The sequence below is a fragment of the Heptranchias perlo genome, chromosome 11 (assembly GCF_035084215.1).
Source record: "Heptranchias perlo isolate sHepPer1 chromosome 11, sHepPer1.hap1, whole genome shotgun sequence".
Classification (NCBI taxonomy): domain Eukaryota; kingdom Metazoa; phylum Chordata; class Chondrichthyes; order Hexanchiformes; family Hexanchidae; genus Heptranchias; species Heptranchias perlo.
The window spans coordinates 13,345,137-13,373,092 of NC_090335.1; the positions used below are offsets into that span (position 1 = coordinate 13,345,137).

At 44.3% G+C, this 27,956-nt stretch overlaps 1 protein-coding gene across 1 annotated transcript in view; it reads right to left on the reverse strand.

Moving 5' to 3' along the window:
• Positions 1-902: 902 nt before the first annotated feature.
• The window catches only part of htr2aa (5-hydroxytryptamine (serotonin) receptor 2A, genome duplicate a), a 114,005-nt gene continuing 86,951 nt past the window's right edge, over positions 903-27,956 (reverse strand). Inside the window, exon 3 of the mRNA XM_067992274.1 lies at positions 903-1,930. Coding sequence (XP_067848375.1) covers positions 1,074-1,930 — 857 coding nt within the window. The 3' untranslated portion in view covers positions 903-1,073. The remainder of the gene's footprint in view (positions 1,931-27,956) is intronic.

Genomic DNA, 27,956 nt, shown 5'->3' on the forward strand with positions numbered 1-27,956 from the left:
GTATACAGTGAACCCCTGAAACGTTTGATCATGCTTTGAAAACCCAGATACAATTGTAAACACAATCATAATTTTCCTACGGTTCTGGTGCAATTTTTTAACCTTCAATTTAATCTCATTGTATATTATCTACACGATTTAAAGATCCACAAGTTCTGAATTCTAACCCTGACTCTATATTGTTGGAACACTTTAAAATTAACACATTCTTTTTCAACAACAGAGTCAAGAAGGGCTTCCAAAGAGTTAGATTATTGCACAAATGTACCATAAATACAGAGGTGCTATTCTCCTCAAAACAACAGCTTTCTGAGCTATAGCTATAGTTAGATAAACAAAACATTGTTACACCTCTTCTTACTGTTTCTTATAATGTGTTTGTAGAAGGATTTTACAGCATGTACAAACAAAAAAATCTCCATATTCATAACATTTTATACTATTCACATGTTGAACATGTCATATAAACCAGCACTGCACAGACGGCCTACCGTGAAACATCGGCAAATATATATAGTCTATTTATGTACCTTTTTTTGTCTAAAGATTTTCTTTTCTGTCACCATGTGCAAGTTCCTATCAAAAGGAAAACAAATGGGAGTTGCTATCGACAAGTAACCAATCCCTAACAGCAAGTCATGTTTTGCCAGGTAGGGAGATGATGATAATGATGTCATAAGCAAAAAGATTGTTCAGAGAACTGAAGGGAATGTTAAATGAATTTTGTGAATGATGAAATTGCTAATTATAATTACTAGCAATTCTAACAGTGTGGTTATTTGAATATAGCTTAAAACAAATACAATGTGTTGCAATATACTAACCAATTCAATCAAATGTATTTACTCTTGATTCTTTCCTTATAATCTAAACTGGGAAATTCACCTGTGCCAAGCTTCCTATGATCTGCTGTGAATAACATTAAATGCAATTACTACATCATGTATTGGGATGTAGTATATATATCTGACATTGCATTAAAACAGCATTTGAAGATGTGTCATGTTACTTTCTGTTTCATTAACTACCCCAAAGAAGACATTCACTATTTCATAATGGGTAATAAGTTGCACTCAAACATAGCTGACCTTTTCAGTGATGTGTACTGTTTCAATCTTTGATGTCTCCTGATAGTTTTCTCCTAGTGTTTCAACAGAATGTGCCCTGGTCCTCATTTCTGTGCAGTTTTTCAGACTCTCTGTACTGGACAGCTGCAGTTTGTCTTTGCTGGATGTCAGAGTGGGTACAATGCTGACTAGAATTTGCTGAGCAGGCTTCTTGCCATCCTTGTATTGACAGTGAATATACCGAGAGAAAGCCGATCGATAAGTTTTGTTGAAAAGTGTGTATACAAGCGGATTAATACCAGAAGAGACGTACCCCACCCAGACAAATATGTTGAGGAGTTCTTCAATGAGTTCTTTATCGCACACCTTTATACAGATTACAGACATTACGTTGGTCACGAAGAATGGGCACCACATCACAACAAATAGGAAAAACACAATCCCAAGAACCTTGGAAGCCTTCTGCTCATTGTTGATTGACTGCATTGACCGTCTTCCTGAAGGCCCCAGCTCTTTATTCAACGACCACCAAGACAACATCTGAGGAGGTGTTCTTTTAATGTCATATTTCTTTAGCATCGCCGTTTTGTCCGAAGAGTTGGCTGACAGAGGTCCCTTCTGAAGAAACATCCGAAAGGATGTCCATTTGGGCTTGGGTTTAAAGGCGTCCAAGCACAAAGTGGCTTCCTGCTGCAGTACTCTGATTGTCAAAAAGTAGGTGGCCACCATTATTGTGAGGGGGATGAAGAATGCCACAAAGGAACCCACCAGGACAAAATGTTCATCTGTGAGGGAACAACTGCCATCCTTAAAAACCTTGGAGGCATCTTGAAGTCCAAAAACAGGGATTGGCATTGATATACCTTGGAAATAATTTGAAGAGAAAAAGAATAAATTAAGGATACCCAGCAACAAGAGAGCAATAGCGGGTTCAAATCATAGGGTTAACAAACTCTAATCCAACTGTGCTCATGTGAACCATTTTCATAAGTCAGGAAGAAAAAAAAGAAAGAACTTGCATTGAAATAGTGCCTTTCACGACCTCAGGACTTCCCAAAGCGCTTTAGAACCAATGAAGTACTTTTGAAGTATTGTAATGTAGGAAGCGCTGCAGCCAATTTGCACACAAGATACCACAAACAGCAAATTATCAGTGATAATGACCAGATAATCTGTTTTAGTGATGTTGGTTGAGGGATAAATATTGACCAGGACACCGGGAAGAACTCCATTGCTCTTCTTAATAATGCCATGGGATCGTTTACATCCACCTGAGAAGACAGACAGAACCTTGGTTTAACGTGTCATCTAAAAGATGGCACCTCCAACAGTGCAGCACTCCCTCAGAACTGCACTGAATTGTCAGCCTAAATTCTGTGCTCAAGTCTCTGGAGTGGGACTTGAATCCACAACATTCTGACTCAGAGGGGAGAGTGCTACCACTGAGCCACGTCTAACTCCGAGTTAACAATGCTTTCCATACTAGGCATGAGAATGAAGGAGCATTCATCACATCTCTGCTCTCCATTGACATGCCATAGGGCACAGTAGTATGCATCATTAGATATTAAGGAGCCTTCTCACTGATATCCAGGGATGCATTCATGTCACTTGCACAGTTTGGAAGATTCCAGCAGAAAACTGTGAACTAAAAAACTGCTCCAGTTACGACCAGTGGAATTCTCTAACCATTGCCTGTGGTTACATTGCAAAACGATCCCAGAATGTGGATTGCTGCTAGGCTTTGAGATATTCTCACAGGCTTAATTATGTCTACCACAAGATCAATAACTACATTTAAGCTGCTGCTAGACTGTCAGGAATGAAATACAAATTGCTTCTAGGCTGGAGATAGGATGGATACAGCCAGAGACAGGATGCATCCTCCCCCCCGTCTCTCTCCACAGGTATCTGATCCATACATCCCGTAAACCACCACATTCATAATTCAATATTAGGATGACAGCAATGAAAATTCAAATTGAATAATGTGAAAGGAAAGGACTTGCATTTATATAGCGCATTTCACGACCTCAGGATGTCCCAAAGCGCTTTACAGCCAATGAAGTACTTTTGAAGTGCAGCCACTGTTGTAATGTGGGAAACGCGGCAGCCAATTTGTGCACAGCAAGCTCCCAAAACAGTAATGGGATAATGTCCAGATAATCTGTTTTAGTGATGTTGGTTGAGTGATAAATATTGACCAGGACACTGGGAGAACTCCCTGCTCTTCTTCGAGAATGTCAGGGATCTTTTATGTTCACTTGAGAGGGCAGATGGGGCCTCAGTTTAACGTTTCATCCAAAAGACGGCACCTCCCTCAGCAGCTTTTGTTAGTAAAAGCAATCTGTCCCTTGTGGAGAATCTGACCACAGACACTGTTTGTAGCCTGCTACCTGTCACAATAGCAGAAAGTGATTGCCAGACACAGAAAATAGCTTCATAGGTACTTTGAGCCATCCGAGGCTTAATTGGTTCACATTGTATCCAGGTGTGCACAAGTAAGCCCAGATTGGTCTGCTTGTAGTGACTGTGCTTTACAAATCACATTTGTTACTCAACCCTCACAAGGGGCATAAAACGCTGGTGGGAGTAGTTCACAGGCCCCCTAACAGTAGTTATAGTGTTGGACAGAGTATAAATCATGAAATTAGAGGAGCATGTAAACAAGGGTAATGCAATAATCGTGGGGGACTTGAATTCTCATATAGATAGGGCAAACCAAATTGGCAAAAGTATTTTGGAGGATGAGTTCATGGAATGCATCTGAGACAGTTTTCTAGAACAATATGTCAAGGAACCAACTGGGGAACAGGCTATTTTAGATCTAGTATTGTATAGTGAGATAGGGTTAGTTAGTAATCCTATAATAAAGGATCCTCTGGGACAGAGTGATCATAATATGATAGAATTTCACATTGAGTTTGAGAATGATGTAATTAAGTCTGAAACTAGGGTCTCAAATTTAAACAAGGCCAATTATGTAGGTATGAGGGGCGAGTTGGCTAAGGTAGATTGGAAAATTAGATTAAAAGTTATGACGGTTGATAAGCAATGGCGAATATTTAAAGAAATAATTCATAATTCTCAACGAATATACATTCTCTTGAGGATTTAAATACTCCACAGGAAAAGTGATCCAACTGTGGCCAACTAGAGAAGTTAAGGATAGTATTAGATTAAAAGAAGAGGATTACAATGTTGCCAAAAAGAGTAGTAAGCCTGAGGATTGGGAGGGTTTTAGAAATCAGCAAAGGATGACCAAGAAATTGATAAAGAGGGAGAAAATTGAATATGAGAGTAAACTAGTAAGAAATATAAAAACAGATTGTAAGACCTTCTACAAGTATATAAAAAGGAAGAGATTAGCGAAAGTAAACGTGGGTCCCTTAGAGGCTGAGACAGGAGAAATTAGAATGGGGAATAAGGAAATGGCAGAGACGTTAAGCAAATATTTTGTATCTACCTTCACAGTAGGAGACACAAAAAACATACCGGAAATAGTAGGGAACCAAGGGTCTAAAGAGAGTGAGGAACTTAAAGTAATTAAAATTAGTAAAGAAAAAGTGCTGGAGAAATTAATGGGACTAAAAGCCGACAAATCCCCTGGACCTGATGGCCTACATCCTAAGGTTTTAAAAGAGGTGGCAGCAGAGATAGTGGATGCATTGGTTATGATCTTCCAGAATTCCCTAGATTCTAGAACAATCCCAACGGATTGGAAGGTAGCAAATGTAACCCTGCTATTCAAGAAAGGAGGGAGAGAAAAAACAGGGAACTATAGGCCAGTTAGCCTGACATCAATAGCAGGAAAAATGCTAGAATCTATTATTCAGGATATAATAACAGGGCACTTAAAAAAATCATAATATGATTAGGCAGAGTCAACACGGTTTTATGAAAGGGAAATCGTGTTTGACAAATCTATTAGAATTTTTTGAGGGTGTAACTAACAGGGTAGATAAGGGGGAACCAGTGGATGTAGTATATTTGGATTTTCAAAAGGCATTCAATAAGATGCCACACAAGAGGTTGTTACACAAGATAAGGGCTCATGGGATTGGGGGTAATATATTAGCATGGACTGAGGATTGGCTAACGGACAGAAAACAGACAGTAGGAATAAGCGGGTCATTTTCAGGTTGGCAGGTTGTAACTAGTGGGGTGCCACAAGGATCAGTGCTGGGGCCTCAGCTGTTTACAATCTATATTAATGACTTAGATGAGGGGACTGAGTATAACGTATCCAAGTTTGCTAATGATACAAAGCTAGGTAGGAAAGTAAGCTGTGAGGAGGATGCAAAGAGGCTGCAAAGGGATATAGACAGGTTAAGTGAGTGGGTGAGAAGGTGGCAGATGGAGTATAATGTGGGGAAATGTGAAATTATCCACTTTAGTAGGAAGAATAGAAAAGCAGAATACTTTTTAAAGGTGAGAAACTAAGAAATGTTGGTAGTCAGAGGGATTTGGGTGTCCTTGTACATGAATCACAGAAAGTTAACATGCAGTTACAGCATCCAATTAGAAGGCAAATAGTTTGTTAACCTTTATTGCAAGGGGGTTGGAGTATAAGAGTAAGAAGGTCTTGCTGCAATTATATAGGGCTCTGGTGAGACCATACCTGGAGTACTGTCCAGTTTTTGTCTCCTTTCCTAAGGAAAGATATACTTGCTTTAGATGGGGTGCAACAAAGGTTCACTAGATTTATTCCTGGGATGAGAGAGTTGTCCTATGAGGAGAAATTGAGTAGAATGGGCCTATATTCTTTGGAGTTTAAAAGAATGAGAGATGATCTAATTGAAATGTATAAAATTCTTAGAGGGCTTGTCAGGGTAAATGCTGAGAGGTTGTTTCCCTGGCTGGAGAGTCTAGAACTAGAGAGGAGCCGAGCCGAGCGGAGGGAGCGTCCGATAAAAGGCGGGATTTCAGAGTGCTGAGAACAGCTGAGAGGAGCCGAGCCGAGCGGAGGGAGCGTCCGATAAAAGGCGGGATTTCAGAGCGCTGAGAACAGCTGAGAGGAGCCGAGCCTAGCGGAGGGAGCGTCCGATAAAAGGCGGGATTTCAGAGCGCTGAGAACAGCTGAGAGGAGCCGAGCCGAGCGGAGGGAGCGTCCGATAAAAGGCGGGATTTCAGAGCGCTGAGAACAGCTGAGAGGAGCCGAGCCGAGCGGAGGGAGCGTCCGATAAAAGGCGGGATTTCAGAGCGCTGAGAACAGCTGAGAGGAGCCGAGCCGAGCGGAGGGAACGTCCGATAAAAGGCGGGATTTCAGAGCGCTGAGAACAGCTGAGAGGAGCCGAGCCGAGCGGAGGGAGCGTCCGATAAAAGGCGGGATTTCAGAGCGCTGAGAGGAGCCGAGCGGAGCTGCGACCGAGTTCGAAGTGACGTCAGGAATCAGATCGGGACGCGACACAGGGGAGGCACCTGATTGGTGAGTAGGTTCAGGTGAGTATTTCTCCTTATCTACAGTAACTGAAGTAAAAGGAAAGGGAAGGTCTGCAGGTCTTATCGGAAGTAGCATTTATTTTTTAGTCAATCAAGGTCCCTCGTGTAGTTAACATTCTCTAAATTGAGAACAATTTAAAGGAGTAAACTCCTTAAAGGGAGTGGTAAGTAGTTTTTCTTTCCTTTTTTTTTCTCTTGACACTGTAGTTGTTCTTAAGCTAATTTAAGGGTTAAGTCATGGCAGGAGATCCCAGCGCCGTGTCATGTTCCTCTTGTGAGATGTGGGAATTCAGGGATCCTTCCTGTATCCCTGATTCCTTCACCTGCGGGAAGTGTGTCCAGCTGCAGCTATTGTTTGACCGCTTGACGGCTCTGGAGCTGCGGATGGACTCACTTTGGAGCATCCGCGATGCTGAGAAAGTCGTGGATAGCACGTTCAGTGAGTTGGTCACACCGCAGATAAAAATTACTGAGGGAGATAGTGAATGGGTGACCAACAGACAGAGGAAGAGTAGGAAGGCAGTGCAGGGGTCCCCTGCGGTCATCTCCCTCCAAAACAGGTATACCGTTTTGGATACTGTTGGCGGAGATGGCTCACCAGGGGAAGGTGGCAGTGGCCAGGTTCATGGCACCGTGGCTGGCTCTGCTGCACAGGAGGGCAGGAAAAAGAGTGGCAGAGCTATAGTGATAGGGGACTCGATTGTAAGGGGAACAGACAGGCGTTTCTGCGGACGCAACCGAGACTCCAGGATGGTATGTTGCCTCCCTGGTGCAAGGGTCAAGGATGTCTCGGAGTGGCTGCAGGACATTCTGGAGGGGGAGGGTGAACAGCCAGTTGTCGTGGTGCATATAGGCACCAACGATATAGGTAAAAAACAGGATGAGGTCCTACAAGCTGAATTTAGGGAGTTAGGAGTTAAACTAAAGAGTAGGACCTCAAAGGTAGTAATCTCAGGATTGCTACCAGTGCCACGGGTTAGTCAGAGTAGGAATGACAGGATAGCTAAGATGAATACGTGGCTTGAGAGATGGTGCAAGAGGGAGGGATTCAAATTCCTGGGCCATTGGAACCGGTTCTGGGGGAGGTGGGACCAGTACAAATTGGACGGTCTGCATCTGGGCAGGACTGGAACCAATGTCCTAGGGGGAGTGTTTGCTAGTGCTGTTGGGGAGGGTTTAAACTAATGTGGCAGGGGGATGGGAACCGATGCAGGAAGTCAGTGGGAAATAAAGTGGTGACAGAAACAAAAGGCAGTAAGGGAGAGTGTACAGAACATGACCGGACAGATGGTCTGAGAAAGCAGGGCAAAGACCAAGGGAAGACTAGATTAAACTGCATTTATTTCAATGCAAGAAGTCTGATGGGCAAGGCAGATGAACTCAGGGCATGGATGGGTACATGGGACTGGGATGTTATAGCTATTACTGAAACATGGCTAAGGGAGGGGCAGGACTGGCAGCTCAATGTTCCAGGGTACAGATGCTATAGGAAAGATAGAGCAGGAAGTAAGAGAGGAGGGGGAGTTGCGTTCTTGATTAGGGAGAACATCACGGCAGTAGTGAGAGGGGATATATCCGAGGGTTCGCCCACTGAGTCCATATGGGTAGAACTGAAAAATAAGAAGGGAGAGATCACTTTGATAGGATTGTACTACAGACCCCCAAATAGTCAACGGGAAATTGAGGAGCAAATATGTAAGGAGATTACAGACAGCTGCAAGAAAAATAGGGTGGTAATAGTAGGGGACTTCAACTTTCCCAACATTGACTGGGACAGCCATAGCATTAGGGGCTTGGATGGAGAGAAATTTGTTGAGTGTATTCAGGAGGAATTTCTCATTCAGTATGTGGATGGCCCGACTAGAGAGGGGGCAAAACTTGACCTCCTCTTGGGAAATAAGGAAGGGCAGGTGACAGAAGTGTTAGTGAGGGATCACTTTGGGACCAGTGATCATAATTCCATTAGTTTTAAGATAGCTATGGAGAAGGATAGGTCTGGCCCAAAAGTTAAAATTCTAAATTGGGGAAAGGCCAATTTTGATGGTATTAGACAGGAACTTTCAGAAGTTGATTGGGAGAGTCTGTTGGCAGGCAAAGGGACGTCTGGTAAGTGGGAGGCTTTCAAAAGTGTGTTAACCAGGGTTCAGTGTAAGCACATTCCTTATAAAGTGAAGGGCAAGGCTGGTAGAAGTAGGGAACCTTGGATGACTCGGGAGATTGAGGCACTAGTCAAAAATAAGAAGGAGGCATATGACATGCATAGGCAGCTGGGATCAAGTGGATCCCTTGAAGAGTATAGAGATTGCCGGAGTAGAGTTAAGAGAGAAATCAGGAGGGCAAAAAGGGGATATGAGATTGCTTTGGCAGATCAGGCAAAGGTGAATCCAAAGAGCTTCTACAAATACATAAAGGGCAAAAGGGTAACAAGGGAGAGAGTAGGGCCTCTTAAGGATCAACAAGGTCATCTATGTGCGGAACCACAAGAGATGGGTGAGATCCTGAATGAATATTTCACATCGGTATTTACGGTTGAGAAAGGCATGGATGTTAGGGAACTTGGGGAAATAAATAGTGATGTCTTGAGGAGTGTACATATTACAGAGAGGGAGGTGCTGGAAGTCTTAACGCGCATCAAGGTAGATAAATCTCCGGGACCTGATGAAATGTATCCCAGGACGTTATGGGAGGTTAGGGAGGAAATTGCGGGTCCCCTAGCAGAGATATTTGAATCATCCACCGCTACAGGTGAGGTGCCTGAAGATTGGAGGGTAGCAAATGTTGTGCCTTTGTTTAAGAAGGGCGGCAGGGAAAAGCCTGGGAACTACAGACCAGTGAGCCTGACATCTGTAGTGGGTAAGTTGTTAGAGGGTATTCTGAGGGACAGAATCTACAGGCATTTGGAGAGGCAGGGACTAATTAGGAACAGTCAGCATGGTTTTGTGAGAGGAAAATCATGTCTCACGAATTTGATTGAGTTTTTTGAAGGGGTAACCAAGAAGATAGATGAGGGCTGTGCAGTAGACGTGGTCTACATGGACTTCAGCAAAGCATTTGACAAGGTACCGCATGGTAGGTTGTTACATAAGGTTAAATCTCATGGGATCCAAGGTGAGATAGCCAATTGGATACAAAATTGGCTTGACGACAGAAGACAGAGGGTGGTTGTCGAGGGTTGTTTTTCAAACTGGATGCCTGTGTCCAGCGGTGTGCCTCAGGGATCGGTGCTGGGTCCGCTGTTATTTGTTATTTATATTAATGATTTGGATGAGAATTTAGGAGGCATGGTTAGTAAGTTTGCAGATGACACCAAGATTGGTGGCATTGTGGACAGTGAAGAAGGTTATCTAGGATTGCAACGGGATCTTGATAAATTGGGCCAGTGGGCCGATGAATGGCAGATGGAGTTTAATTTAGATAAATGTGAGGTGATGCATTTTGGTAGATCGAATCGGGCCAGGACCTACTCCGTTAATGGTAGGGCGTTGGGGAGAGTTATAGAACAAAGAGATCTAGGAGTACAGATTCATAGCTCCTTGAAAGTGGAGTCACAGGTGGATAGGGTGGTGAAGAAGGCATTCAGCATGCTTGGTTTCATTGGTCAGAACATTGAATGCAGGAGTTGGGATGTCTTGTTGAAGTTGTACAGGGCATTGGTGAGGCCACACTTGGAGTACTGTGTACAGTTCTGGTCACCCTATTATAGAAAGGATATTATTAAACTAGAAAGAGTGCAGAAAAGATTTACTAGGATGCTACCGGGACTTGATGGTTTGACTTACAGGGAGAGGTTAGACAGACTGGGACTTTATTCCCTGGAGAGTAGGAGGTTAAGGGGTGATCTTATAGAAGTCTATAAAATAATGAGGGGCATAGATAAGGTCGATAGTCAAAATCTTTTCCCAAAGGTAGGGGAGTCTATAACGAGGGGGCACAGATTTAAGGTGAGAGGGGAGAGATACAAAAGGGTCCAGAGGGGCAATTTTTTCACTCAAAGGGTGGTGAGTGTCTGGAACGAGCTGCCAGAGGCAGTAGTAGAGGCGGGTACAATTTTGTCTTTTAAAAAGCATTTGGACAGTTACATGGGGAAGATGGGTATCGAGGGATATGGGCCAAGTGCAGGCAATTGGGACTAGCTTAGTGGTATAAACTGGGCGACATGGACATGTTGGGCCGAAGGGCCTGTTTCCATGTTGTAACTTCTATCATTCTATGATTCTATGATTCTAGGGGTTATAGTCTCAGGATAAGGGATGGGCCATTTAGAACTGAGATGAGGAAAAATGTCTTCACTCAGAGAGACATGAATCTTTGGAATTCTCTACCCCAGGGGGCTGTGGATGCTCAGTCATTGAGTATATTCAAGACTGAGATCGATAGATTTTTGGACACAAAAGGAATCAAGGGATATGGGGATGGGATAGGGTGGGAAAGTGGAGTTGAGGTAGAAGATCAGCCATAATCTTACTGAATGGCGGAGCAGGCTCGAGGGACCGTATGGCCTACTGCTGCTCCTATTTTTTATGTTATGTTCTTACGTTCACTATCCTACTTTAACTTTAGGATCACTCCAAAACTGGGACTTTTACATGTTGTAAATCAACACATTAGACACGGCGGGCTAGAAATTGGTCTGTGTAGCGCCCGTTGTTTTGGCGCTACGCAGCCTCCCGAAGCACCAAGATGGCCTCTTGGCTGTGCACACATGTTTCCAGCGTGATGTGCGCCGGACACCATCTTGGTATGGGTATTAGCATTCGTGCAAATTCCAAATGCTGGCAGTGTGCAAAGTAAGGAGAAAATGGATACAATCAGTGTGCCACGCTGATTTAAAGTGATAGACACCATTTTGGGACTTAACGCTTAACTCAATGCACAGTCTTAACCACGACCATCTGAACATGTCTTAGGGCGCCTGGAGGACCCCCCACCAGCGCTATTTAAAAGGGACCAAGCAGGATTTACAGGTTAGTGGCTGGATTATTACTTCTGGCTGCTGATGCGTTTGTAACTGTTTTTGGAGGACTCCTAGACTTGAATACTAGGACGTGGGGATATAGCCTACCATTTAGCAAGGCTTTTCACAAGGTCCCACATGGCAGACTGGTCAAAAAAGTAAAAGCCCATGGGATCCAAGGGAAAGTGGCAAGTTGGATCCAAAATTGGCTCAGTGACAGGAAGCAAAGGGTAATGGTTGATGGGTGTTTTTGTGACTGGAAGGCTGTTTCCATTGGAGTTCCGCAGGGCTCAGTACTAGGTCTCTTGCTTTTTGTGGTATATATTAATGATTTGGACTTACATGTAGGGGACATGATTAAGAAGTTTGCAGATGATACAACAATTGGCCTGGCGGTTGATAGTGAGGAGGAAAGCTGTAGACTGCAGGAACATATCAATGGACTGGTCAAGTGGGCAGAAAAGTGGCAAATGGAATTCTATCTGGAGAAGCATGAGTTAATGCATTTGGAGAGGTCAAACAAGGTAAGAGAATACTCAATAAATGGGAGGATACTGAGAGGTGTAGAGAAAGAGAGGGACCTTGGAGTACATATCCACAGATCCCTGAAGATAGCAGGACAGGTAGATAAGGTGGTTAAGAAGGCATATGGGATACCTTTATTTATTAGTCGATGCATAGAATGTGCTGGAAATTGGGATTAGGCTGGGCAGCTCTTTTTTGACCGGCACAGACACGAAGGGCTGAATGGCCTCCTTTGGTGCCATAAATTTTTCTGTTTCTATTTAGAGCCAGGACATGCAGGAGTGAAGTTAGTAAACGCTTCTACTCGCAAAGGGTGGGAGAAGTTTGGAACGCTCGTCTGCAAACAGTAGCTGATGTTAGCTCAATTGTGAATTCTAAATCTGAGATTGATAGATTTCTGTGAACCAAGGATATTAAGGGATATGGGGCTAAGGCGGGTATATGGAGTTAGGTCACAGGTCCACCATGATCTCACTGAACGGCGGAACAGGCTCGAGGGGCTAAATGTCACTGCCACTTGCTGCCTTCTGTTATGCGCCACCTTCTCTTGCAAGAAAGCGGGTCGTGTGTCTGGGTGATGTGCCTGTCATGGTTGAATAGCTGCCAGTGTATGTGGCCTGTGAGTTGTGGGTGGGTGGCTTGCAACAGTGGAAATGTGTAAGGGTGAGAGGAAGCATCTGATTGGAAGAGTTGAACATTGATGGAAAGAATTTGTTGGTATGTGGGTGATGTAGTGTGTGGAGCAGTGGATGCGGCTAGTGGTGCAGTTGGTAGGAGACGCCATTTGACAGTTGACCTCACTCACCTTGACCACTCGTGTCAAAGCATTGAACTTCTTCTTGTTCGTGGTGCTGTGCGTCCATCATTGACTTCGTTCCCCATGGCCTCCCACTGCCTTTTGGGCATATGTCTGGAGGGCATCTTGCTCCCCTCCCACCTCCCCGCCGCGGATATAGGATGTCCCTCCTTCTGTCCACCTCTTGCACCAAGGCCTCCAGTGCATCAGCAGAGAACCTTGATGCACACACTCTCGCAGGCCTGGTACAAACACAGATTGGCAGATTGGTGAGGTCTGGCATGCAGATTGGAGGATGTGGGATTTAGTAATGCTCAACCTTTATTCAATGTTTTAACATGACTCATTAGTTTGTAAACATAGGGAGCTGCATCTGTGTTTTACGTGTGTTATTCTGATTTCTGTTCAGACTCCGTGCAGACAGCAGACTGTTATTTTCAGCAAATAACAGGTACCGGCTACCTTTAGGAGATTTTAAGAGCCATCCTCCCTTTAAGAGATTGGGGCTCCCCCTGCTGGTGGAAAGTGTGCATTTACTTGAATCCATGTGTAAGGCCTCGATTTCAACTCTGTTTGAAGGTGAGTACTGAGGCCGAATGAAGTTCTCGTCCTGCCTGCGCAGGGGCCACTGGGCACGGGTTAATAGAGAATCACACTACCTACTTCCAATAATAGGCCTATCCAATTTTTCCCCTGACATGTTTCTGCAATCATTTTAATTATCATTTTTTAAGTTTTTTTCTCAGATTATCAAAGTGCAGTGTTGGAGAATGAAGCATTTTCTCACCGTTGGTACCCAAGAGTTGATTTTGTAATAAGATTCTCCCAATGAGGAGTGGCAATCAAAGAGAGGACTGATTGGGATATTTTGTCCTGGTACCTCATATCCAATTGGGACTGGTTTGAAATTGCCCAAACTCAATTCACTTTGGGTGTATTTACACTGCAGGTTCCAGCCAGACCGAACCGTGTTTACAAAGTTTGGTTCCTGCCCAGGAGACAGCTGTGCACATGTCTGGATAGAGGCATGAGGAGAACTGTCGCTCAGCAGTCAGAAATTTAAATGTTTAGAGAGCGCAGAGGGGAGAGTCCCAGTCCCAGTCCCTAACCATTTAAATTAAGGTCAGATAAGTTTAACAAGTGGCCCCTGAGCACTTTGTAACCAGGTTTGCCACCACACTGGAAATACCCCTCCAGGAAGTCACACTCCACTTCACTCCAGATTTACACTTCATCTGGTGTCAAACCCAAGCGGTGTGAGGCCACCCTCCCCAGGAAGTCTCACTCCACTTCACTCCAGATTTACACTTCATCTGGTGTCAAACCCAAGCGGTGTGAGGCCACCCTCCCCAGGAAGTCTCACTCCACTTCACTCCAGATTTACGCTGCACATTTAGCGCTGGTGCCAAGTTGAAATTGCTTTGCAACCACACTAAAGGTGAGGTCCACATGCACCCTTAAACCTGCCAGAGTTTTTCATACCATCAGGTCTCAAAGTGTGCATTAATCCACTGCTCCATCCAGTTTCCTAAGAATAGGGTATGTTTTCCAGATAGTCCAGGGCACACTGTAACTGAAATCTCCCTCTATCATTTGTCAACATGAAGTACAGCTGCCAACTTAGATCCTCAGCGATGATTTTCGCATCAACCCATTGTCACTCATATAAAGTATTTCTATTGTATTTTCTATCCGAATATACATTTGTTTTAATATTAACTGATAGTGCAGGCACCAGTGACAAATTATGCATTTAACCCTGATGTAATATGCAAAGTAATGATGAATATAACAACTGTATGCTGGAGCACAAACATTTTAACCTCACTGCCTGGCATCCGACAGTTCTTGTTGTACTTGGTGACTCAAACTTTAACAGTTATGCACAGTGCAGCTCCTTGGTTGCGGCTTTGTGGCAATCTGACGCTGCCAGAATATAGCTCTGTTGTCAGGTAATTTAATTGATACAGCTGAACTCGTGGACACTCTTCAATTAGTTTGCTTCAATCTCAGTACAGTAAAGATGGCCCTGCACTACAGTACATGATTTAAGTATGGAGAAGCTAAAATAAGATTTTTTTTGTAATATATATAATACATTGAATAAATGCCCACACTCCACATAGAATCATAGAATTGTTATAGCACACAAGGAGGCCATTCGGCCCATCGAGCCTGTGCCGGCTCTTTGTAAGAGCAATCCAGTTAGTCCCATTCCCCCGCTCTTTCCCTATAGCCCTGCAAATTGTTTCCCTTCAAATATTCCTTTTTGAAAGCCATGATTGAATCTCCTCCATCACCCTTTCAGGCAGTGCATTCCAGGTCATAACCACTCGCTGCGTAAAAAAGTATTTCCTCACGTCGCCTTTGGTTCTTTTGCCAATCACCTTAAATCTGTGTTTTTTTTATTCGTTCGTGGGATGTGGGCATCGCTGGCGAGGCCAGCATTTATTGCCCATCCCTAATTGCCCTTGAGAAGGTGGTGGTGAGCCGCCTTCTTGAACCGCTGCAGTCCGTGTGGTGAAGGTTCTCCCACAGTGCTGTTAGGTAGGGAGTTCCAGGATTTTGACCCAGCGACGACGAAGGAACGGCGATATATTTCCAAGTCGGGATGGTGTGTGACTTGGAGGGGAACATGCAGGCGATGTTGTTCCCATGTGCCTGCTGCCCTTGTCCTTCTAGGTGGTAGAGGTCACGGGTTTGGGAGGTGCTGTTGAAGAAGCCTTGGCGAGTTGCTGCAGTGCATCCTGTGGATGGTACACACTGCAGCCACAGTGCGCCGGTGGTGAAGGGAGTGAATGTTTAGGGTGGTGGATGGGGTGCCAATCAAGCGGACTGCCTTGTCCTGGATGGTGTTGAGCTTCTTGAGTTGTTGGAGCTGCACTCATCCAGGCAAGTGGAGAGTATTCCATCACACTCCTGACTTGTGCCTTGTAGATGGAAAGGCTTGGGGAGTCAGGAGGTGAGTCACTTGCCGCAGAATACCAAGCCTCTGACCTGCTCTTGCAGCCACAGTATTTATGTGGCTGGTCCAGTCAAGTTTCTGGTCAATGGTGACCCCCAGGATGTTGATTGTTGGGGATTTGGCGATGGTAATGCCATTGAATGTCAAGGGGAGGTGGTTAGACTCTCTCTTGTTGGAGATGGTCATTGCCTGGCACTTGTCTGGCGCAAATGTTACTTGCCATTTATCAGCCCAAGCCTGGATGTTGTCCAGGTCTTGTTGCAAGCGGGCACGGACTGCTTCATTATCTGAGGGGTTGCGAATGGAACTGAATATTGTGCAATCATCCCCATTTCTGTCCTTATGATGGAGGGAAGGTCATTGATGAAGCAGCTGAAGATGGTTGGGCCTAGGACACTGCCCTGAGGAACTCCTGCAGCAATGTTCTGGGGCTGAGATGATTGGCAGCCAACAACCACTACCATCTTCCTTTGTGCTAGTTATGACTCCAGCCAGAGAGTTTTCCCCCTGATTCCCATTGACTTCAATTTTACTAGGGCTCCTTGGTGCCACACTCGGTCAAATGCTGCCTTGATGTCAAGGGCAGTCACTCTTACCTCACCTCTGGAATTCAGCCCTTTTGTCCATGTTTGGACCAAGGCTATAATGAGGTCTGGAGCCGAGTGGTCCTGGCAGAACCCAAACTGAGCATTGGTGAGCAGGTTATTGGTGAGTAAGTGCCGCTTGATAGCACTGTCGACGACACCTTCCATCACTTTGCTGATGATTGAGAGTAGACTGATGGGGCGGTAATTGGCCGGATTGGACTTGTCCTGCTTTTTGTGGACAGGACATACCTGGGCAATTTTCCAAATTGTCGTGTAGATGCCAGAATGCTTAAATCTGTGTCCTCTGGTTCTTGACCCTTCCGCCAAGGGGAACAGTTTCTCTTTATCTACTCTATCTAAACCCATCATGATTTTGAACACTTCTATCAAATCTCCCCTCAACCTTCTTTGCTCCAAGAAGAACAGCTCCAGCTTCTCCAATCTAACCACGTAACTGAAATCCATCATCCCTGGAACCATTCTAGTGATTCTTTTCTGCACCCTCTCTAAGGCCTTCACATCCTTCCTAAAGTGCAGTGCCCTGAATTGGACACAATACTCCAGTTGTGGTCTAACCAGTGTTTTATAAAGGTTCAACATAACTTCCTTGCTTTTGTACTCTGGTGAGTTATTCTTCCAGGAATTAACAGTTTGACACAATGCATTAAGAGTGCTCAGAAGCTGGATCTTAACAATATTAAAAGTAACACTATTTACCTAATTTAATAAAATCAATAGTTCGCTCATGAATAATGTTCTCTGCCGAGGTTCTAAACCATGTGCTGCTCTGCTGTAACCATTCAGTTTAACACACCAGCTGGTGGCCATTACAGCTCTTCTATGCAATGCATTCTGGGAAGCTTTCATCATTATAGCCAGCTGGTTTTCTATAGTTGTATTATAAACTTTATAGAGAATTTTGGCTCCTTGTAATTGTTTTTTAAACAAAAAATTGCCCTATTTATCAAACATAAATCTGTGGATTTGTATTTTTACAAGTTCATTGCCACAATAATGTCATCCCATCTAGATCACACTGTACAAGTATATCAGTTGCCTGCTGATAAATGACTGTTACAAATTAGATTTTGCTACAACAGAGCAGCACGCAGCTCGTTCTAGAGAGAGGATTTCACTTCAAAGTAAACAACTGAAATGCTAAATTGCAAATGGACTTCAAATCCTCCCTACAGCGGTGAGCTGTCAAATGCAAGTTCTTTCACTTTCCTTCTCTTTGCTGTCCATTGTAAACAATTTTACAACACCAAGTTATAGTCCAGCAATTTTATTTTAAATTCACAAGCTTTCGGAGACTTCCTCCTTCCTCAGGTAAATGTTCAGGAGCTCCTTGAAGCCTACGCATTCAGACCTTGCCTGACAATCTGGGCACTAAATTGGGCCATGTAGTGCCCGTTTTAATGGCGCTACTCGGCCTGTCGAACGTCCAAGATGGCGTCTTGACTGCGCACGCACTTTTCCAGCGTGACGCCTGCCGGACACCATCTTGGTTTAGGAGTTAGCGCAGGCACAAATACGGAACACCGGAAGCATGTAAAGTAAAGAGAAAATGGATACAATCAGTGTGCAACGCTGATTTAAAGTGATAGACACCATTTTGGCGCTTAATGTTCAACTCAACGCACAGTCTTAACCACAACCATCTGAACGTGTCTTAGAGTGTCTGGAGGACCCCCACCTGCGTTATTTAAAGGGACCAGGCAGGATTTACAGGTTAGTGGCTGGATTATTGCTTCTGGCTGCCGATACATTTGTAAGTGTTTTTGGAGGTCTCCTATACTTGAATACTAGGACATGGGGACATAGGCTAACATTTAGAGCCAGGACGTGCAGGAGTGAAGTTAGGAAACGCTTCTACACACAAAGGGTGGGAGAAGTTTGGAATGCTCGTCTGCAAACGGCAGTTGATGCTAGCTCAATTGTGAATTCTAAATCTGAGATTGATAGATTTCTGTGAACCAAGGGTATTAAGGGATATGGGGCTAAGGTGGGTATATGGAGTTAGGTCACAGGTCCACCATGATCTCATTGAATGGTGGAACAGGCTCGAGTGCTAAATGCCACTGCCACTTGCTGTCTCCTGTTATGCGCCATCTTCTTCTGCAAGAAAGCGGGTCGTGTGTCTGGGTGATGTGCCTGTCATGGTTGAATAGCTGCCAGTGTGTGTGGCCTGTGAGTTGTGGGTGGGCGGCTTGCAACAGTGGTAATGTGTAAGGGTGAGAGGAAATATATGATTGTTGGTATGTGGGTGATGGGGGGTGTAGTGCATGGAGCAGTGGATGCAGCTAGTGGTGCAGTTGGTAGGAGACACCACTTGACAATTGACCTCACTCACCTTGACCACTCGTGTCAAAGCATTGAACTTCTTCCTGCACTGCATCCCTGTTCTTGGTGTTATGTGCCAGGCATTGACTTCATCCCCTGCTGCCTCCCACTGCCTTTTGGCCATATGACTGGAGGGCCTCTTGCCCCCCCCCCCATCCCGCTGATAGAGGATGTCCCTTCTTCTGACCACCTCTTGCACTAAGGCCTGTAGTGCATCAGCAGAGAACCTTGGTGCATGCACTATTGCAGGCCTGGTAGCAACTCAGATGGGCAGATTGGTGAGGTCAGGCATGCACATTGGAGGATGTGGGATTTCGTAGTGCGCAATCTTTATTCAATGTTTTAACATAACTCATCAGTGTGTAAACATAGGGACAGGACCTGCACCTGTGGTTTATGTGTGCGACATCTGATCTCCATTCAGACTCTGTGCAGACAGCAGACTGTTATTTTTAGCTAGTAACAGGTACCGGCTACCTTTAAGAGATGTGAAGAGACATCCTCTCTTTAAGAGAGTGGGGCTCCCCCTGCTGGTGGAAAGTGCGAATTGCATTGAATCAACATGCAAGGCTTGGATTTCAACGCAGATTGACAGTGAGTACTGAGGCTGGATGAAGTTCTTGTCCTGTCTGCGCAGGGGGCACTGGGCGAGGGTTAATGGCGGAGCACGCTAATAGGCCCTATCCAATTTTTTCCCCCTTTGTGTTAAATTTTTTTTCTCTCATCGGCTGTACCTATAAGAAGAACGGTGATTGACTCAAATTCTCTCAATAAGGATGATTCAGCAACTGGTGCGGAGCCTTGTGAGATGACCCCCAGTAATTATGCAAAAACAGAGGGCCACTCAGCTATTGAGCTGAAATCCCCCTAACTGTTGCGCTAGTTCACCTGGTAACAAAATCGGAGATGAACATTAAATGTTCTTCAAAGAAAAGAAACAATATGTGCTAGGAAAAGAAATGAAGGATTACTCAGAGATGCCAAGTGTCTCTTTTCTGTCTGCTGAAAATTTGCTCCCAAATACATGACATTTTGTTTTGGAATATATTAATAGATATTTGGAAAATCGTTTAGAAAAATTGGACTTGGCAAAAACATCAAACTCTTTTGAGTGATCAGAATGAGGCCTGGATTATTGGGTTTCAGGTCTGCAAAACACTGTAAAAGCTCAATTAATGACAACGGAGGATTTGGAGAACAGAGCTAGAAATTGGCTGAACCTGTGAGGTTTCTTGTCTGCTTCTCTTCTCCCTCCTGGATGTGTCTTTGAATATTGAGACGGGACAATCTCATTGGACCCTAGCTTCTAAGGCTGCAAAAAGGCCCAGGGACTGTTTTTAAGTTTTGGGAAAGAGACCAAGGCTCAAACTCAGAGAGCCAGTATATGTCTGGAAGTACAACCACTTCTCAGACTTTTTCATGTCAAGTCGACAATGATTTGAAGATTAGCTTTAGAGAGCTGGGCTTAAAGAATGCCTCCTCCTTTCAGATAGGACCTTAATTATTCAGCGGAAATGACCCTGTCTCCTTTGATATGTCTGGTGAAGTAGAAGCTTACACGAGTGGAATGAACCTCGATTATCCAAGAGATAAACATGTCAGCATCTGAAATGTAGCCTGGCCCTTTTGTTTGGTCCAGTTTGATGTTCATGGATAACTTAGTGTGATTTAAAAAAAAATAATATAAATGAGTTGGTACTTCCCAAATTTATTGCAATAAAGTAATTGCAAAATGTTGAAGATTAATAGCTATCAATGCTATAATAAACAGGAACAGAGTGAGGCTGATATTACATGTCAGATGATCTGTAGTTTAATAATGCTAGATTTGTTATTATTGATGGGATATATATACAGGGTACATTGACTGATCCCGGGTTTCCAGTAGGGAGCTGCACTCGAAGTGAAGCAGATCACAGTTAGGACTACAACACTGTAGCTGATTCTTTAGCCCGCAATCTCTTTGAGCGTAGCTTCCTGCTGGGAATGCAAGTTCAGTGAATTTACCTTATAATGTATTGGTCATCACCTTACTGCACTGTCATCCATCAAAAAGGGAATGTCAACCAACTTTATGACTTCAATGGAAATTTCTGTGACCAAGGGATTAAGCAAGATGGGGGCATCACTTTGACTACAGCTTTAGCTCACACGTGGTCTACAATCCAAAGAGGGCTGGATGGTCTACGCGAAAGGTTACAGTCAAGGTTTATCTGACATGGCTGATGTCCTCAGATTGATGCTGACCACTAGTGCGTTAAGTAGAGGAATCCAGAACTCCAGGTGAATTTTCCCACCCTGATGCAGGAGATTCCTTTTACTGAAATAGGTGACAACCATCCTGGAATCACCTTACTGAATCTGTGCCGGGCCTTTTCTGATGTTTTTATGTCCTTCCTAGAATGGAGTGCCCAAACTGTACACAATACTCCCACGTCAGCTACAATAAGGCCTCGTACAAGTTTAGCATTGCCGCCTTGCTTTTTGGGGGTTAATTTACGTGGGGATTCTCCTACTTGTCCATCGTTAATTTCCGTGGAAACCCACGAGAAACTGCACGCAGTGGGTTAGATTCAACTGTGATCCCAGCAATTGAAATATTGTGCCACACTTATTGCTGGATCCATTGGCTCAGCCGGAAAAGCCCTCCCCCTCTTAATTGGATCGTTTCTCTGGTGGGTCTCCTGCAGCGATGCTCCCTTGACTCGGCTGTACTTTCAGCCCCGGGGTCAGTAATGTACGGGAAGTGGCCTTCGTGGTATCTGTCCGGGGAGTCGTACCAGTCCGGGGGCATAAGTGTACTGTGGGTGGCTCCAGGGGCCTGCTGCAGTGGGAGAAAGAGGCTGCTGGCATGCTGCCGGTGCAAAGTTTCTTTTAAATCTTTTTAAATTTAAATTTTCCATGGTGGGGCCTGTGCATGAAAGCACTTGCACAGGACTCTCCTCTCCAGTAAGCCCGAGGCCCCCTCCACTGACAAACTGTTCTTCACTGACCTATCAGGCAGCCTCAGCGCAAATGGCAGGAGATACGACAGAGGACGCGTTTTCCTCATTAGCCTGTGATTTGAATGCACCCGCCCACATATGGCTGGCATGCATGCCACTGTTGGAATTGCCCTCCAAAAGACCGGGGCGGGAGTTGAGGATTAGGCAGGGTGTGCCTCCGAGCACATTTCAGGCCCCGTCCACCCTAGAATTGCTGGGAAACTGGTGTGAAGGGGCTGGCAAACCTAGCCACAATTTTACTCGAAAGCACATGGCAGATTTTGGTACTTTCAGGGCTAAACTTCTGAATGCAGTGATGATGACAACTGTGGATATGGCTGTGATCATGGCTTCAGACCATGGTCCATTGTAGATTGACCTGACATTGATGAAACAAGGCCAGTGGTAAAGTAGAGAATGAGTAAAGGCCTATCAAAGATAAGAAGGGATTCGAAACATCTGAAGAAGCAAAATTAGGAAGAAAATGTACAGGGTTTAGAAAAGGAAATAAAACTTTAGGACTGGAATACAAATAGTAGAGAGATTGGAACATTCTTAATTGGAATAAAGTGGGAGTTAAATGCTGTAAGGAAGAAATAAGGCTTTACCTCCATCGGTAGAAGTATAGCTCCAACTACACTCACGTATATCGCGAGCATATTAAGTCAGAAAGGCAGATGAGTTGGATCGGATGGTCCCTGGTATTTGGTGGGGGAGGAAGTGTGGGTGGAGCTGTTACAGTAGATTCTTTGGAAATAAATAATGAGCTTTTGTGAATTCCTGTAATCATCAAAATTTGTTGAAAAAACTGACTGCTCACTGATTGCCTTGGCAACAGGCAGTTGAAAAAACTGTCTGTAATCACCAAGCATTGTTCTGTGAATTATAAATGCGATTTCATTTCGAGGATTTCATTTTCACATCGTTCACCTGACGAAGGAGGAAGCCTCCGAAAGCTTGTGAATTTAAAATAAAATTGCTGGACTATAACTTGGTGTTGTAAAATTGTTTACAAAACTCCACTAGTCACTGCCTCCAGTCTCAAGTTCTTTTGTTTCTCATCACCTTCTGCATTGTATTGTTAAGCCAAGTAAATAGATGACCTGCAGAGTTTAAATGTGCTGAGATGGTGAGAAGCACATTATCCTACCCAGTAACAGAATTACTTAGCCAGCTAGAATTATTATTTTTTAAATTAGGCACCAGCCTTGGCTCAGTCAGTAGCACTCTCACCTCTGAGTCAGAACATTGTGGGTTCATGTCCCACTCCAGACATTTGAACACACTCCAACACAGAACTGAGGGAGCACTGCACTGTTAGAGGTGCTGTCTTTCAGATGAGTCATCAAACCAAGTCTGCCCTTTCAGGTGGACGTTAAAGATCCCACTGCACTATTCAAAGAAGAGTAGGAGAGTTCTCCTGGTGTCTCGGCCAATATTTATCCCTCAACCAACATCACAAAAAACAGATTATCTGGTCATTTATTTCATTGCTGTTTGTGGGACCCTGCTGTGCACAAAATTGGCTGCCACGTTTTCTACATAACATTGACTATACGACTAAAGCACTTTGGGATGTCCTGAGGTTGTGAAAGGTGTTACATAAATGCAAGTTTTTTACAAAAATTACTGAACAAATACTCAATAGCTACATACATTGCCTTAGCATGTATGTCAACAACAGTTAGACAAGTTGAAGTTTGATCCATTACATGAAATATAGTTAATCTTCCTTGTAGGAAGATTTAGAAATTATGAGCCTAGTTGGAACACTTGCCACAGTTAACTACCCTCTGCTTTTTACTATCCAGCTAATATAATAAATATGCACCTGTGTTTTGGATTCCATCTGTTTTCACTTAGCTAAAATTGTCTTACGAGGGACTTTGCCAAATGCTTTTTGAAAGTCTAGATTTATGCCTACTACTTTACATTCACCCACCTCCTCTGCTACATTCTCAAAGAACTCCAATAAATATTGTTATGCATAACATTCTCTCACTGACCCCTGTTAACTTAGAATGTCTTTGCTCAGTTTGTACTCCTAAAATGCCATCGTTATAAAATACTCCAATATTTTATAGAGTCATAGAGTCATAGAGTTATACAGCACGGATAGAGGCCCTTCGGCCCATCGTGTCCGCGCCGGCCATCAGCCCTGTCTACTCTAATCCCATATTCCATATTTATCCTATAGAAGTCAATGCTAATAGGCCTGTAAATCCAAGTATCAAACTTCTGACCCACTTTAAAGGTTGTAATTAACTGGCAATCTTTAGGCTTTTAAAATTAACCCTTCTGTCCAATGAGCTTTTTAAAAATTCTGTGACTTATATTCCATTTGGGCCTAATGTTTAGTTTCTAATTGACCATTTCATTGCTATTTTATTAAAAACTTGGAAACAGCTCCTCATGCATCAATTAAGTTACCCATTTAGGAAATGATATTGCTGCGTAATAAAAATCCTGTAAAACCTCTGACATACTGTCCACTTTTTCTTTCTCTAGAGAGTCTGCATTTATTCCTTAACACTTCACCTGCTGCCCAATCAATCTATCTAATTAAAGGTTCTGGGACCAAAAATCCATTGGGATGCTACTGGTCTCCTGCTGTAACACTGATGAGCGACCGACGGAACCCCTCCCCCAAGGTAGTTTCTGCCGTTTCCGGGTGTTGCCAATATGCCTTGTAAGGGATGGAACCTCCGCCTGCCCCATACAAGGCAAATGTTAACAGGGGAGTTAACGAGGAGTTCCCACTTGCTTGGCTCAGATAGTGAAACAGCCTGGACCCCCTGCAGAAAGGGGACCTTTTCTTCTGATTGGGACATGGCTCGGATCTGGGGTTTGGGTAATCCCTCCCCCCACTGGTGAGGAGGTGCCAGATTAGAATCAGATTCAGAGAGCTGGTTTTCCTGAAGCAAATACCCGCGACATCATAGAACTACTGAAACCTCCAGAGCCCACTCCAGCTACTTGAGCACATCATCTAGGTTGACACTTCAGTGCAGTACTGAGGGAGTGCTGCATTGTCGGAGGTAAAGCAGTGATTGTTCTTGCCATCTGTCTACTGAAATAGTGCAATTCGAATGTCATATGGAAAGGGTTAGAAATCTCTGTTTTTCTAAGCTCATTTATTTTTAACAGCCCAGCTGCTCAAGTTCAAAATCAATGTGTGACCTTAAAAATGTCCTTTGCATTTTCAATCATAATCAAAGTGCCTTTCAGATGTTTCAATACTAGTGTTTATTGGTCAAACTTGCAGATGATCCCAAACTCAGGGGTAGTGGAATCAAAGGAGGCAGCCCAGAAATTACAGGATGAGCAAAACAAAATATGTGAGTGGGCCGAACACAGGCAGATGAAATTTAATGCAGACAAGTATAAAATACTGCACATAGGAAGGAAAAATTGGCAACACACGTATTCCTTGAACATTCTTGAAATAGCTAAAGATAAGTTTGAATGAGACCTAGGAGTCTTAGTGGAGTCAATGCTCAACATGTCCAACCAATGGTAATGATGAACAAAGCCAATAGAATGGCTAAAACAGTAGACTGCAAGTCAGAGGAAGCCACGATCAAACCGTACATTGCTCCAGTAAGACCGCACCATGAGTATGTGTCCAGTTCTGGTTGCTGAGACACAAGGGAGACACTGGCGGCAGTGCACAGAATAGCCACATGGCTGATCCCCATAGCCCAGGGTCTAAGTTATGAGGAAAGACTGAAGAGATGTAGGGGTTAAATTCCATAGCACGTGAAAATGGGTGTAGGGATCGCGGTACACAGTTAACCCATGCCCATTCATTGCAATAGAGGCAGCATGTTAAGCCCTGGTAGAAAGGGGCTATCTAGGTTTCTGCCTGTCTTGTTCCTCCTCTTCTTCCTCCTCAGTTTGTCAGCTGGCAGGTGGTGGTAAGGGCTGTTCCTTCTTGAGGGTAAGGTTGTGGAGCATGCAGCAGATAACCACAAATGTGGATATCTGCTCAGTGGTGTACTGCAGCTGCTCCTGAATGGTCCTGGCAACAAAAACGTTGTTTGAGGATACCGACTGTTTGCTCAATGATGTTCTTTGTGGCAACTTGGCTCTCACTGTACTCCTGTTGTGTGGGTTCCTAACCGGCATCACAAGTCATGTCAGGAGGGGATAACCCTTGTGGCCCAATAGCCAGTCTTTAACTTGGATGATTGGTTGAAATACAGGCGGAATAGAGGTCTGCCACAGAATGAAGGACTCAGCACTGCTGCCAGCATAGTGGGCACAGACCTGCATGATGCGCTGCCTGTGGTTGTAAACCAGCTGCACAATGAGGGAGTGGAATAGCTTTCAATTGATAAAAATGCAGGGTTCTCATGGGGAGCACGCAAGGCAATGTGCATGCAGTCACTGGCACCTTACATCATGGGGAAGCCTGCCATTCGTGCAAAACCTTGTGCTCTCTCTTGCTTCTCTCTGTCAATGGGGAAGGAGATGTGTTACTTTTGCTGTATAGAGCCCCGGTGACCTCCCTGATACATCAGTGTATAGTGAACTGGGAGATGTTGCTAATGTCACTTGTTGCAGCCTGAAAGGAGGCTGAGGCATAAAAGTTGAGAGCGATGGTGACCTTGACAGCCACAAGCAGTGCTGTCCATTCCCTGCTTTGAGGCTGCGGTTTTGGCTGCGGCAGCTGACGTTTCTTAGTAACAGCCTCCTTGTTGAAGCGAAGGCACCTCATACATTGCTCTTCACTGACGTTTAGGTACAAGTGGTTTCTGAAGATCCTCTGTGGATATGGCCTCCTGCTGAGTGGCCTGCTCCTCCTCCTCCCTCTTCTGGCAACTTGTCCTGCCCTGTGGTGTCATCCTTCATGCTCCCAGTCATGCTGTATTCAGAGAGGATGCTCTACCAGGCCACTCATCTCTGGAGGCAGATATTTGTGAAGGAGATAACAACAACAGGAGTGCAAGAGCTGCAAGACCCCTTTCTCTGAAGACTAATTAAACTTTCAACAGTCCTAGAACTCAGCAAAAAATGCCTAGAATTTGATCAGGAGCCAAAAGTAATAATCCAGCAATTTACCTGCAAGTCCTGCTTGATCCCTTTAAATAATGCTGGTGAGGGGACCTTCACGCTGTTTAGCTCCATGTTCTGCTGAGCGAGGTCAACACAGGGCATCCGATTGACTGGGGCCTTCCAAAATGGCAATGGCAGCCTCAATTCAGCGTTGCACGTTGATCCACCTGATGACATAATTCCGCTGCGTGTTGCCGGCGTGCGATAAGCACGCGCACTAACCCCTTTGCCAAACTGGTGCACTGTGCACATCCCATCAGAAGTGTGCGTGCACATCTTGGATGCCATTTTAGGACCTTGGGTGGCCATGTAACATCTGAAAAACAGGTGCTACACAGCCCAATTTTAACTCCCTTAGGCTTTTCAGCCTGGGAAGGAGGTGTCTGAGAGGTGATCTTATAGAGTTGTACAAGATAGTAAGTGGTATGGAAAAGATTAACGTGGAATACTACCTTAAATTAAATGGTGACTTTAGGACAAGGAGACACAGGTTCAAACTAGTAAAAGGTAACTTCAGGACTGATATCAGAAGGTTCTTCTACAGGCAGAGAGTGACCAACACTTAGAATGGATTTCTGCGAAGAGTGGTGGAAGTGAAAATCCTGGACTCATTTAAGAAATAACTAGATGCATCAATGAGGGAGTATTGCGTTTTTTGTGGATAAATGAAATAAGGTAGGTTGAATGGTGTTTGTCATCCATAAGTCTTATGATCAAATTAAAATGTGGAACTTGCCATCACATGGAGTAGTTGAGGCCATTAGCATAGATGCATTTTAGGGGAAGTTAGATAAGTACATGAGGGAGAAAGGAATAGAAGGGTCTGCTGATGGGGTTAGGTAAAGTAATGTGGGAAGAATCTCGTGTGGAGCATAAAGACCGGCATTGTCCATTTGGGCCTTATGGCCTGTTTCATGTCAGTGCAGCATGTTGCAGAGACGATTCTTCATGGTTTGTTCAGTGAAGGAGGGGGAGAGAGAGGAGTTTCTAGAAAAGTTAAAAGGGGCGCCAGTAGGTTCAGAAAGTATGATGATCACTGAGAAAATGTTGTTTAAAGTGCTTGCCTTGGGATTTCACAAATGGACTTGAACACAAGGATGCTTTTCTTCAAAACAGCTGAATTCTAGCATGATGCCTGGGACACTTGGAGGGAAAAAATTAGATAGGGCCTGTTTTTGGGCGGGGGTCACGTGTTCCGCTATTCCCCCGCACCCAATGGCCCCTGCGCAGGCTGG